General features: G+C 49.4%; 1 protein-coding gene across 10 annotated transcripts in view; it reads right to left on the bottom strand.

Moving 5' to 3' along the window:
- Positions 1–11,691, bottom strand: part of ABLIM3 (actin binding LIM protein family member 3) — a 108,358-nt gene extending 96,667 nt beyond the window's left edge. For 7 of the 10 annotated variants that reach the window (XM_007062376.4, XM_037907387.2, XM_037907388.2 and 4 more), the window contains exon 1: positions 11,215–11,690. In XM_007062376.4, the coding sequence (XP_007062438.3) occupies positions 11,215–11,227 (13 nt within the window). In that variant the 5' untranslated portion in view covers positions 11,228–11,690. Of the gene's footprint in view, positions 1–11,214 lie in introns of all 10 variants that reach the window. The other 3 variants (XR_006283308.1, XR_006283309.1, XM_027824761.3) reach the window with 2 other exon arrangements.
- Positions 11,692–12,101: the final 410 nt, after the last annotated feature.

Here is a 12,101-nt window from a genome sequence, read left to right as displayed (position 1 = left end):
AAGGCAACAGCTCTGCCTGTCATGGTCCCAGTAAATCCTTTGGTTAGCCACTTGCTGGTCTTTGGGGTGTAACACACAAGTGCGCCCATGCTGCAGAGACATTCTATCAGGCTTCACTGCGAAGTTATGTTGCATTTGTTATGTCTACACATCCATAACCTATGCAATGGTCTGTATTGCCACAGGGTCACAACTCAAGGGGTGGACAAGGAGGTTGTCCTACTACATTGAACAAACTCCTATCTCCTCCATGAACAAAGCAAAGACCTCCAGAAGCTCCTGCCAATAGAATGGAGATGCCTTGGGGTTTTTTTTTGTTTGTTTGTTTGTTTTAAACTGGACCACTAGCCTAGGGATACCATCTGTGGGAGGAACAGAATTTTAGGAAGGTCTGAGTTCAAGGATGCTGGATGCTGTACTAAGACTGAGTGAAGATGGCCCAATGCATACAATGAGAGAGAAGAGTCAGATTTCTTGGGATGAAGCATGGATTCTGAATGTCATTGAGGAATGAGTATTTTGAACAGCTTATGGCTAAAGCTGACCAAAACAGACTGGAGATAGGAGGAGATGGACCTTGAAGGCATCTCACCAGCTTCAGAGAAATCACCACTCCCTGTTTCCCTCACTCTTTCCTCAAACTGTTATTCCAAAGTAAACTGGCCATCTTCCCAATAATAAAGCTACTCAATGACTGACCAGGAAAAGGATCCAGCAGGACAACTGAAGTGCATGACAAAGCAACCTCTGTGCCTGGATTGCACGGGCCCCTCCCGATAATAACCTTCTAGGCCATTGATTGGTTAAAGCTAGTGGAACGCTGATAAATCTTTGTTACGGTGGCAGAAGGCTCCCTGTTGCAATTCATCTGTCTCCCTTTGCCAGCTATGTGTTTGCAAGCTGACCTAGCCACAGGAAGGCTGCCTCAGATGTTGCTGCTGGTTGGGATTACACCATGCATAATCTGATAGATGTCCTGCAGCGTGCTAATGTGATGACACAGTGTCACTGTCAGGATGTGCAGGAGTTCTTTTGCCACCTATCACATTATCAAAAGCTGGGCGAGTCTGGAAGCCAGCTCACAGTTCTAGAAGAGCCCCAGCCAGATCACATCACTTTCAGAGGACACTCTGGTGACCTGAATATTTATAGCATGTAAGAGACTAAAAAGAACTCATCTCACCTTGCCCTACCTTCTTCATTCTCTAAGGACACTAAGGCTGATAGCTAGTAATGAAATATGAAAGGACAACCCTACACTCCCTCCCGCTCCCAAAGCGTGGAGATACTAGAAGGAGAGAAAGAGGAGCAGTCTGGATTTCTAGGGGTGTTGTCATATTGTTAGAGACTGAAGAGGGGGAGAGAGGCCATATAGAATCCATGGGAGACACTAAGGAAGCCTGCGCTCTTTCCCACTCGAGGGGCTTCTTTGATACGAGGAGAGAGAAAATATAGAGCAGACAACAGCTGCCGTGAGGGGAGGGAGAGATTACACTGTTACCTGGAGCACTGCCTGGCAGAGAGTTCCTGTGGCAGAAGCAGTGTTGAGAGCAGTTGGAGTCTAACTGTTTATTATTATTATTATTATTTAAAAAAAAAACAAAAAAAGTGAGGGTGATTAGCTATTGGAACAAACTAGAAATAGAAGTGGTGGATTCCCATCTCCTGAGGTCTTCAAATCAAGACAGGATGCTCTTCACCAACTACAATGCAGGGGTAACTGTCCTTAAGATCGATGGCCTGTGTTATGAAGGAAGTTAGGCTAAATGATCAAATGGTCCCTTCTGTCTTTAAACTCTGTAAATCTATGAGCTCAGTGATCCTCCCATGAAAGACCTGCAGTGTGATGGTCCAAGCCCAGACAAGAGACCTCCTCTCCAACTAAACTACACAGCAGGTCTATCCCCCTGGACATGATCTGAATGCAGGAAGCTTTGGGATGACAAATGCTTCCTGTTCTGTATATGAGGTGGCTGCTAGGTCTTCCAGCCATCTTCTCACTGCACCAGGCAGAAAGATCCAAGGCCCCCAACAGCAGCGGGGAGCAGGCGCAGGACTCACAGACATGCTCTTCTGCTTCTGGGGAAGGAGAGGATTAATTGGTCAGAGACTCACCTAGGGGAGGGGGGGCGGGGAAACAGTGACCCAGAGCAGCCCAGCTCTAGAGAATACCAAACAGCTTTTCACTAAAGCTCGGTCACATCACCCAGTGGCTCAATGGAGGCTCAGCAGCTGCTGAAGAACAGCTCAGTCTGGCCGCAGAATTCTTCCGCAGGATCGCCTCCCGATCACAGCGCCCTGGGGGAGACCAGTGCGTCAGACGTTCCCTTCTAACAGGCTTCACCTGGGGGCTCCAACAGATCAGGACATGCTCCGAGAGTCTGGTAAGAACAGAGATGGGCGATTGGTTCTTCTTTTTGGCAAACAGTAAATTCGCTGAAAAAGGCATTTTGATGCGTTTCAGCTGAAACGCCCCCCGCCCCCATACAAACATTTCCAAAATGTCAAAGGGAACTTTTACAAAAAGGTCAAACCGGAATGACGTTTCCTCAAGGAAAGGGTGACTCAATCTGCCATTTCATTTCACAGTGTGGTTTCGAGTCAACATTCGAAACATTTAGTTCCAACTCAAAGTGACAATTTTTCTTCAGTTGTTTGTTTCGTCAAGAAAATGCAACTGTGTTTTTTCAACCGATTTTTTTTGGTTTGGGGGTCTTTTCCAAGCACTTGGTCAAAAGGGAGTGACTGAGCTCCATCAGTGAAATAGGCTGAATGACGGTGCCTGCTGGTGACTCGCCATTTATTATCTCTCCATCTATACCCTAACACGAGGTCCCTGCTCGAGCCATTTCCCCCACTTTCCCAGGCAGTGCTGCTGGAACCATGCTGCAGCCGATCTCAGCTCTCCACACTCTCACCTCATCATTCCTTGGTTAAGCTCTGAATAATGCAGGATGACGACGACAATCTGCTTATTACTTCGTGGCCCACCGCAGAGACAAGGAAAAACTACTAGCCCTTCAGAAATATTCCATCGTTAGCCACAGTGATGGCTACTTAGGCTGGGCGATTATTATGGTGGGGATGTACACTCTCTCATTTAGAATAGACTGGGGCACTGAGAACAGACGGGTGGCTCATGATCCATCCACCTGTTTGGAAGGCAGAGTTCTAATCACACGGGGAAGGGGGAAATGAAATCGCGTCCTTAGCAAACTTGCCCTCCCCACCCTAATCTTTGCTCTAGGCATATGACGAAGCCTGCATTGCAATGCTTCTCTTGCAATCAGAGTGGGACAAGCGCCTCCTAACTGACAGGTAACTGGCTGGAGACAAGTGTCGTGATCCCCTTCCCATCCTCCTCTTGCCCTCCTGGTGAAAAGTTTCAGTATAGGAAAGTCCTTGACCAGGGCTTGAAACTCAATCCCACTCCTCCTCCCAGCCTGTACCCTCCCCTCTTCTCAGAATCCATACTTCACTGCGAACAGCTGCGTCCAGGAGATGCCAGCAGTGAAAACTGACATGTGCCAACAAGTGCCTCTGAACAAAGAAGAAGCCACCAACCCCAATTGGTTCCTAAACCTCTTTGAACATCCTCCCAGCCCTGAAGTCTGTCCTGAGACCCTAGATCAAAAGGGCCAAAAGGTTTCCTAGCCCTACCCCAAGTGAAAGAGGAGTCAGAAGAACTGCAAACGCACATGGTGGGAGTGATGCACAGGGCACCGCTAATGTGCTTTTCCCAGTCAGGGATTCTGCCAGCATGTTTATAATGGTGCGTTCTTTGGTACAGAGTTCAGAGGACCATACTCTCTGGAAAAGCTTGTCCTGGGTCTTGTCCAGTGTAAGCTCTTCATGGCAGTTTGTGTGTGTGTAAGTTAGATAAAGGGGGCTCTCCAATGATAACGGTCCAAACTAAAGCTCTTTCTCAGGCAAGTCTCCCACTTCCCTAAGTAAGGACAACAGGGCATAGCCTAGTAATAATAAGGCTGGCCTGGCAGCCCATTGCCCCTCGGCAGCACTTCATGGAGCCCCATTTCTTGTCCTGGGCTGAGAAATTAGCAGGGAACCACAGAGCTCTATAGGGTGATTCAAAAACCTTCCACAGCATCTAATTTCCTATTGCATTCAATAGCTTCTTAGAGTCACTACTGCAGAATTCTATTCATTTAATCCCTATTATCTCTGGAGGGCCTGCTCCAGAAGGGCCTGGATTCATTTCTATAAGGGCCCATATTCAGTTCTACTGTGGGACTTTTCCATACGAGCCCATAGGATGTCCTGTCCAGTTCTCCCCAACCAAAAGAATGGGCCTGGCCAAGTGAGAGAAGGGTAAAATAGGGATAACAGAAAGATGAAGGCAGTTTATGGCTCAGAGGAGAGCCGGGGTGGGTGGAGGAGAGGGAAAGGACACACCAGACAAAGCAACAGCTAGCTCTTGTTCATTTCCAATCATATGTCCTGCCTCTTCTTGTCACTTTCCAACCCATGACAAATGGCAGGATGGATGCTACTGAGAAAGCTTTTAAGCGAGCAAGTCCAGACAGGGAAAATGCCTGCATGAACTATGCCCTGTCAAACACCCGAAACACCAGCAAGTGTAATGGCCCCCAGTGCCTGAGCTCCCAGAGAAGTTTGATTAGTTCTGTACTGTTATTCTTCAGGCAACCCTTCTCCAGAGAGCAATGTGCAGGCAGTGGGGCTGTGTATCACAGCACTTACAAGCTTTCCAAAATTTCCAGAGATTTATGGTGCAACGGTGAATACAAAAGGCAGAGAGGGTGGTAGCAGATAGGCTAGCTTTTGTTCGCCATGTCATCATCATTGTAAGAAGCAAAGATCACCTCCCTTGCTGCAGCATCCGCCGCCCTGGCCATGCCTTCAACTTGCCCGGGAGCGGCTCGCACGCTGCCTGGGTGGGAATGGGTTCGCAGCAGCCAGAATTCCAGCAGGACGTGGGGCTGGCAATCTCCCCCCCCCCCCCACCCCATCTTGCCTTGTTTGCTGCCCTGCCAGCAGCACTCTCCCCTTCTCTCGTGAGGTGCTGCAACGCTCTCAATAGAGAGGTGCTGATTTAGTTAGTCTAAAAATACCTAATTAGAAGTTCCAAGCACTTCATTAGGGGTCCGTCATGATAGGACTGCAGGCTCTAGCAGGAACTTGGTGGGCTTGTTGCCACTCCCTCACTAGATCAAAATGGCAGGCACCATGCTGCCGACTCATTGATAAGAGGACAGTCTATCATTAGCCCAGCCTGCTGGCATCACAGATATAATTATCTGGCTAAACTGATCTCAGCTCTAGCATTCGCAAACTCGCTATTTATTTTGTGAGATCCTGTCAGGCACTCAGAATAATTCAGTTGCTACAATTGACTTTACCGCTTACTTTTCACGGGCCTTCCTTCAAGGCTGGTTAACATGGCTTACGTTTTCCCCGCCCTCTGAGACGCACCCTGCCATGCAAGATGGAAGGAAGCTCGAGAAGAGCGGTGAAACCTGACGGGATGGAAATTTGCACGTGACCACGAGGGTAGACAGTAGCTGACTGGGATCAAAATCCCCTGGGCTGGCACCATGTGCAAAAAATTAACAAAGACGCCTCTTTTGGAATGTGTGCTAGCAGGAGCTAGAGTGCTGCTTGTTGCCAGGGAGATTGTGAGGAAGGAATCTAGGCTGCGTATTAACTAATGGGAGATAGAGGTGGGCGGAGGCTCTGGTGACCCTACAGACTAGGTCTACGTTTGAGCTGGGAGGTGCGATTCCCAGCTCACATGGATGTACCCATGCTAGCTCTGCTCAAACCAGTGCCCAAAGACAGCAGTGTGGCTGGGTAGCACAAGGCAGCTGCCCAGCCTTCCTCCCCCCCCCGATACACACGCGGGCAGCCCAAGCTGCCACCTTGTGCAGCCGCACTTACCTCGCTATTTGTAGGCGCTAGCTGGAGCGGAGCTAGGGCGGGTGCATCCGTAGGAGCTGGGAATCACTCCTCCCGGCTCCAGTGTAGACTGCCCATAGTTTCAATACCCCTACACCATGGAACTCATTGCTGGAATGTCTCTGGATGCTAGACACCAGAGGTAGTTCTTTACTTGCAAGGCCCTAGATAGATCTGCCTACATCTCTGCTCTGCTTTCCCATTGCTACGGTCACCTCTTGCTGCCTGGACTGTAGCAACGGCAAAGCAGAGCAGAGATGTAGGCACTCAAGCTGCTCTCCTTAATGCCCTCTTTTGCAGCTTTCCCCCAGGCCACCCCTCTCTTGCAATTTCCTCTCTCCTGGTGCATCACTAGATCTCCTGCACATTCATCCACCTGGTCAATGGACTTTGAAAGACTGTCTCTATGGCACCTGAGGTTTCCTGAGATGCTGCCTTGTGTGACAGAACTAAGTCCTGGTGGGTTTGGGGAAGAAGGGACAGCAATTTTGTTCCTCTGGATTAGCTTGGCTCAGAGGCAGAACCTGGGTGTCAGTGAGGTTCCCGACTCTTAACTATTCTTTCTCAGTGTGGCTGGCTGAGGCAAAAGGTGGTTGAAGGATTTGCTCAAGGTCATGCTGAGAGTCAGTGGCTCAGCCTGTATAGGCCCTCCTAGATCTTTACTCTGACCCCTAAACCACACAGAGTTCCGTATTTGATGCGATCCAGGCTCAGAGCAGGACAAGCTGGGTTCAATACGCACTAATGGACGTTAGCTTGTGTTTAATCTCCTCTAGGAGGATTTTCACTTGGGTCTTTGTTCAAAATAGAGAAAGGCCACAATGATGCTTTGTCATGAATTAACTGCTCAAGTCAGAGCAGCCACAGGTGGAACAAACACTCATATTAGGAAGCCATGGCTTGACACTGCAATGTTTTCATCTCCATGTCATATGATGCTGCGTTCTCTCACCACCAGAGTGCCACCGCTCACCGGGCTGAAATACACTTGAGGCTCAGTAACCAGGGTACAGAGATGGTTGGGGACTGAGCTGAAGACACCTTCACTGCTGTTTAGTTGTGAACCCGAGAAAAGATTGAAGGTGTGTTTCCCATTGGGGCTACTGCATTCAACTGCAAGGGTCAAACCCTGGTTCCACTCAAGTCAGTAATAGAACTCACAGTGATCTCCCTGGGACCAGGATCTGTTCTCTTGGCCTGAAAGACAAGCTGTAAGAATTTCAGCTCAAGTGTATTCTGCCTGGAATGGCCAAGGTGCTACTGGCTTTGGAGACCAAGCCCACACCACAGACCTGAGGCACTGAAAGCTGCCTGAGATTTTCAAAGCTGTCTAAGGGATTTAGACACATGTGCCATTAATTTCAATGGGAATGGGGTGTCTAAACCCCCTGGACAGTTGGGCAATATTAGACTTCGGGCCTTCAGGTCAACAGAAAGACGAGGCCTTTCCAGCATGGCTGCACACAGGAACAGGTGGCTGTCTTCTCCTGCTGACATCCCTCCACCCACATTGTCCTCGGAGCAAGCATAGCCTGTCTGTAAACTAGGAACGCATTTATGGCCAGTAACCTGTAGAGATTTTGGAAGCTGCACAGAGCAAGCCCTTTTTGGCAACAGTTTGCATCAAGCGATCCAGCTTCGATAGAAGTGCTCAGAGGCATTGATGTTCCTATTTATAACCCTATGAATCCATTTGTAACCAATTAGTGGTGCTGGCTGGAGCAAGAGGTATAAATAGCTGAACAAATGTAAATATTAACACCGCAGTCTTTGATCCGGCCCTCTGAACTGTCACTGTGTGTCCTGTGAATCCAGCCCACTTAGGAAAGAACAAAGACCCTTTCCCCACATTACAGCAATCTCTGACCTTCTCTCTCTGCCCTCCAGCATCAGGACACATTTGTAACTGAGCTCTGGGTCCTTCATATCAGGACAGCTTTTCCATGCCGGGCTGTTTCCCCTTGGAGGTGGGAATGGGGAGGCAGAGAAGTGTGTACAGTGCCTCTAAAATCAGGTTCTATTTCAAGGCAAAACTCCTCCATCCCCACCCCTGTCACTGACTGGCACTTCAAGAAGGCTGTGTACAATTCCATGTGGTTTGTGCACCTGTGTGGCCGAGGTCAGACGAATGGACGGAGCACGGAATATCCCGTGCTGAACTCTCTGGAGACCCCCACAACAGGATGAGTTAAGGAGAGTGCAGCTGTCCTTAGCTCTGAATTTCCTGCCTCTTGGTGGTTTCAGGCAGGATCTTAATGTTATCAGAGTACACGGTTTAGAAATGAAGGAAGGAGTCGTAGGAAATCATGGGCCACTTCCTGAGTGGGTGTAAATTGCTGTAGTTTCACTGAAGTCAATGGAGCAATGCTGATTTTCACCAGCTGAGGTTCTGGCCCCAGGTGTTTGGACGGCATGAGTGATCTATTATTATTTGTATTCTCTGTAGCACCTAGGAGCCCGTCAAGGACCAGGCTCCACCGTGCTAGGCGCTGTACAAACACAGAACAAAGACAGTCCCTACCCAAACAGTTTCCAGTCTAAGACAATAGATAGATACCAACAGCCAGGGGAGTACAAGGAAAGGTGAGACAATATTGGTCAGCATGGTAGGCAGTGGTCTGAGCACACCAGCAGCGTGACCGTTGTCCAGTTTTTTGTAGGCCTCCTGGCAAAGGAGAGTTCTGAGGACAGTTTTAAAGGAGGACAATGAGTTAGAGATATTTCAGTGTACTGCCTCATCAGAGACACCCCATTTGGCTCCTGATCCTGCTCTGATTCCCTCGGCTAGGAGTGCGCTGCACCGCCCTGTGCAAGACTTGGGTTCCCTGCCCATGCACGGCTCTGGGAGTGACCCAGCTCTGACTCCAAATCCTGGCTCTTCCCTTCAGGCCAACAGGCACTGGAAACTCTTTGGGGGTACTTCTACCTGATCAGATTGCATACCCATTTCCCGCACTGGGGCAGCTGCTCGGAGCGGGGTGCCAATGACGTGCCTGAACCCAACACTAACACGTACACCACTGAGAATACTGGTGCTGGAAAATGTACGCAAAAAGCTGCAGTGTCTCTGGAGCCAGCACACTCAACCGCTGGGAGAGACTCCCCTCCTATCACCCATCTCTCCAGCTAACAAGTGGCACCGGGAGTCTCTAAATGGACAGCCTCTCCTGAATGGAGTCCCTTCCAGTGCTCTTGGCCAGAAGAGCTGTGGGTCACAACGAGATGGCATCTTAAGGACTAAGCTGAGAAGGGAGGGAAGACACCAGGACCAGGTTCCTGTTTCTCCCCTGCAGGATTGTGGAAATTTGATGGAATCTCAAGTGCCTGGCACAGCCTAGCAGGGGCCTGATCCTGGTGGGGGCCTCTCGGTGGTACCATAAGAAGCAGCAGCACTATGGCAATGGATGCACTAAATAGATAGCCATGTAGAACTCCCTTTTGTGCCCAGTTCGGGCTCAGAATCCTTTGGTGAGGACAGAAATGAATTACATTTCTAGGCTTTCATTAACCATAATAATTATATCACATTAACAGCCATATAATAACACCACCACATAAGCCCCTTTCATCCAACGATCACAAAGCACTTTACAAAGAGAGTCATTATCCCAGCTTCACCCTTCAAATGGGGAAGCTGACGCATGGCAAGATGATGTGCCCAAGGTCACACAGAAGGTCAGTGGCAGAATCAGGAATACTCCTGGGCTCCTGAGTCCTGGTCCCCTGCTCTAGTCACTTGATCATGCTGCCTCTCATATGGCACATTTTTCTCACCCACAAGCGAGGGGCTAATTCTGCTATTTGGGTTTGACTGGCCCCTCTGCACGTGTGGGAGCTTAGTGGTGCAATTGGATCGTTAAGAAACACTGGTTCCACAAACAGTGATTATCAGCACCCAAGCTGGTGGCTAAAAGCTGGAAGCAAATAACCAGGAGGAATTGTTATGCATTTGTCAACATTCTTTTGAGGGCAAAATCCCTTCCCAGTCTCTCCCGCTTGAATCCAGCTCCTTTGTATTCTCCGCTGATCACCCTAATCCCTGAAATCCAGCAAGCAAAGAAGTACAATCCCCATCCCTCCAGGACATTTATTCATCAGCCGTGGAGTTTATCAACTAGCAAGACACAGAGGGTGGGTACATCCACCTGGTGTCTGAGGAAGGATTTGATCTCTATTGTCTCCTCTGTGAGCATCTCCCTCAACACCCGCCCAATAACATGTAGGCAGCCCAAGTTCCAGGTGTGGCTCCCGCAGAGGGGCACCTGGAAAGTTTACTTGTCTATGACACAGTCCAACAAATCTGGGATCACCTGTTCTGTCGGCTGGAGCTTGCCAAAGAATTTTTCCTCGCACTTTGCCTTGAAGCTACTCCACCCCCATGATGTTGAGAAACCCAGGACTGGCAGGCCCAGGACTGTGATGGTGCATAGAAGTCACTGGGCTGCCATTCTTGGTCAGTGGGAGTTCAGTTCTTCACGCACATAACCTTTAGAACTAAAAATCAACCTGGGGGAGACCAGCGATGGCCTCCTCTGGTAACGAGGCTAACCCTCAGATGGTATTTTGCATTGATTGGTTTGGGTACTGTCTGACTTGGGTACATTTTTAAGGGTATGGGCCAAAGTTCTGCTAACAAGCTAGATAATAACAACAATAAAAGAGAAGAGAAATAGATTATTTGCAAGCACCAATTAATCAATCCCTCAAGACTTTAAAATCTAAGTTGCAAAATAGGGAGCCATCCAGACTGGCAGTAAATGCCTGTACTGATCTCATGCAGCACATTAGCTAGCTGTGCTCTGCTTATTTAGCAATTCATACGTAGCGTGTGTCTGTCTCTCCCACACATACAATAGATACCCACTAACCTGGATAAGGGAGGGGACATCATTCCTGGATCTCTCTTCATTCTGATCAAACTCTGCCCACCTATCAGATCATGTCTATTTATACAAAGGTGGTGGTACAAGCGATTCTCTTGCACATCAGTGTGCGTGTGTGTGTGTGTGACTGCACAGATCTTTCAAACCATGTTGCGCGTCGACACTATATTCCATGCACTGCTGTCCAAAAAGTCTTTAAAGGAGGTGGACATGGGGCTTGAGCAATTAGTCATAACAAAGAAAGCCTAAGAAAATAATTCCTTGTCGTGAAGCAAAAAGGGGGGAAAAACCCAACCCATTGGGCTAGTCCACCCTGATGTGACATTTTCCTTCCTCTCAGCCAGACCCCATGCAAAATAAGCCCCTGTTCCCATAGCAAAGGAAGAGCTGTACTTACTGCTAGTGCTCATGCTGCTGATCCTGCTCTGTCCTTCTCATTCAGCAAAGCTGCTCTTTCAATCCTCTTTCTTTTTTATGGGACCGGGTTTTCCCCCTTTTCTTCCTAGGAAAAATATTTCCGTGCGATTGCCATCTAATTCATGCCAAGGTGTCTCCGTGCGTCCCACGCTATTAGCTCCCCAGGCTCCTGCCTTTGCTCTTAATTTTGAGCAGGCAGATAATAAAGTCAGGGGTGGGGACAAAAAGAAGCAGGGAGCCTGAGAATAAACCAGGGCAGGGTGTTCCTCCGCCTCTCTCTCCTCCCAGCACCCGATCCGCCGTGCGAAGCCGCACACAGAGGCGGCTGACTGACTCCTGCCCAGGGCTGAGTTCTATGGAGGGTGCTGTCATGCACTGCAGACCAATTCCCGCTACAGCGCTTCTTATAGCTCAAGGGGGGGTGTGGACCACAGAAAGGGGAGGGGGGCCTGCACAGAGCTTGCTCATCGGAAGGAGCTGCTCACCCCAGTTGTCACATAGCTATTGAATGGAGCCGAGGGGAACCCCACCTAGCGCTCCCCTCCTCTCGGGCAAGTTGGTCAGCAGAAGGCTCGTTCCAGAGGAGTTCCGCTCAGGCGGGGCTGGGCTTGAGACAGAGCATTTGTGATGAGAAGGGAGAGAGAGAGAAACTGAGCTACACTGGGCAGGGTTGCTTGGCTTGAGCCAGCGGGTGGCGAAGGGGCTGTTCGGGCTGCCCTCTGCTGGCTGAAATGCGCCGGCGCTTGTTGCATGCAATGATGTTTGCAAAGTGAAGGAAGCAGGCAAGCAAGCAGGTGTATCCATTTGCAATATTGCAAATTCCTTCCCACCCCCTCCCCCCGCCCCCTCAGTCCTCCGATGGGTTCT

The sequence above is a fragment of the Chelonia mydas genome, chromosome 8 (assembly GCF_015237465.2).
Source record: "Chelonia mydas isolate rCheMyd1 chromosome 8, rCheMyd1.pri.v2, whole genome shotgun sequence".
NCBI lineage: Eukaryota > Metazoa > Chordata > Testudines > Cheloniidae > Chelonia > Chelonia mydas.
The sequence above is the reverse complement of the archived record's forward strand: the minus strand, read 5'-3'. Positions and strand labels throughout refer to the sequence as shown.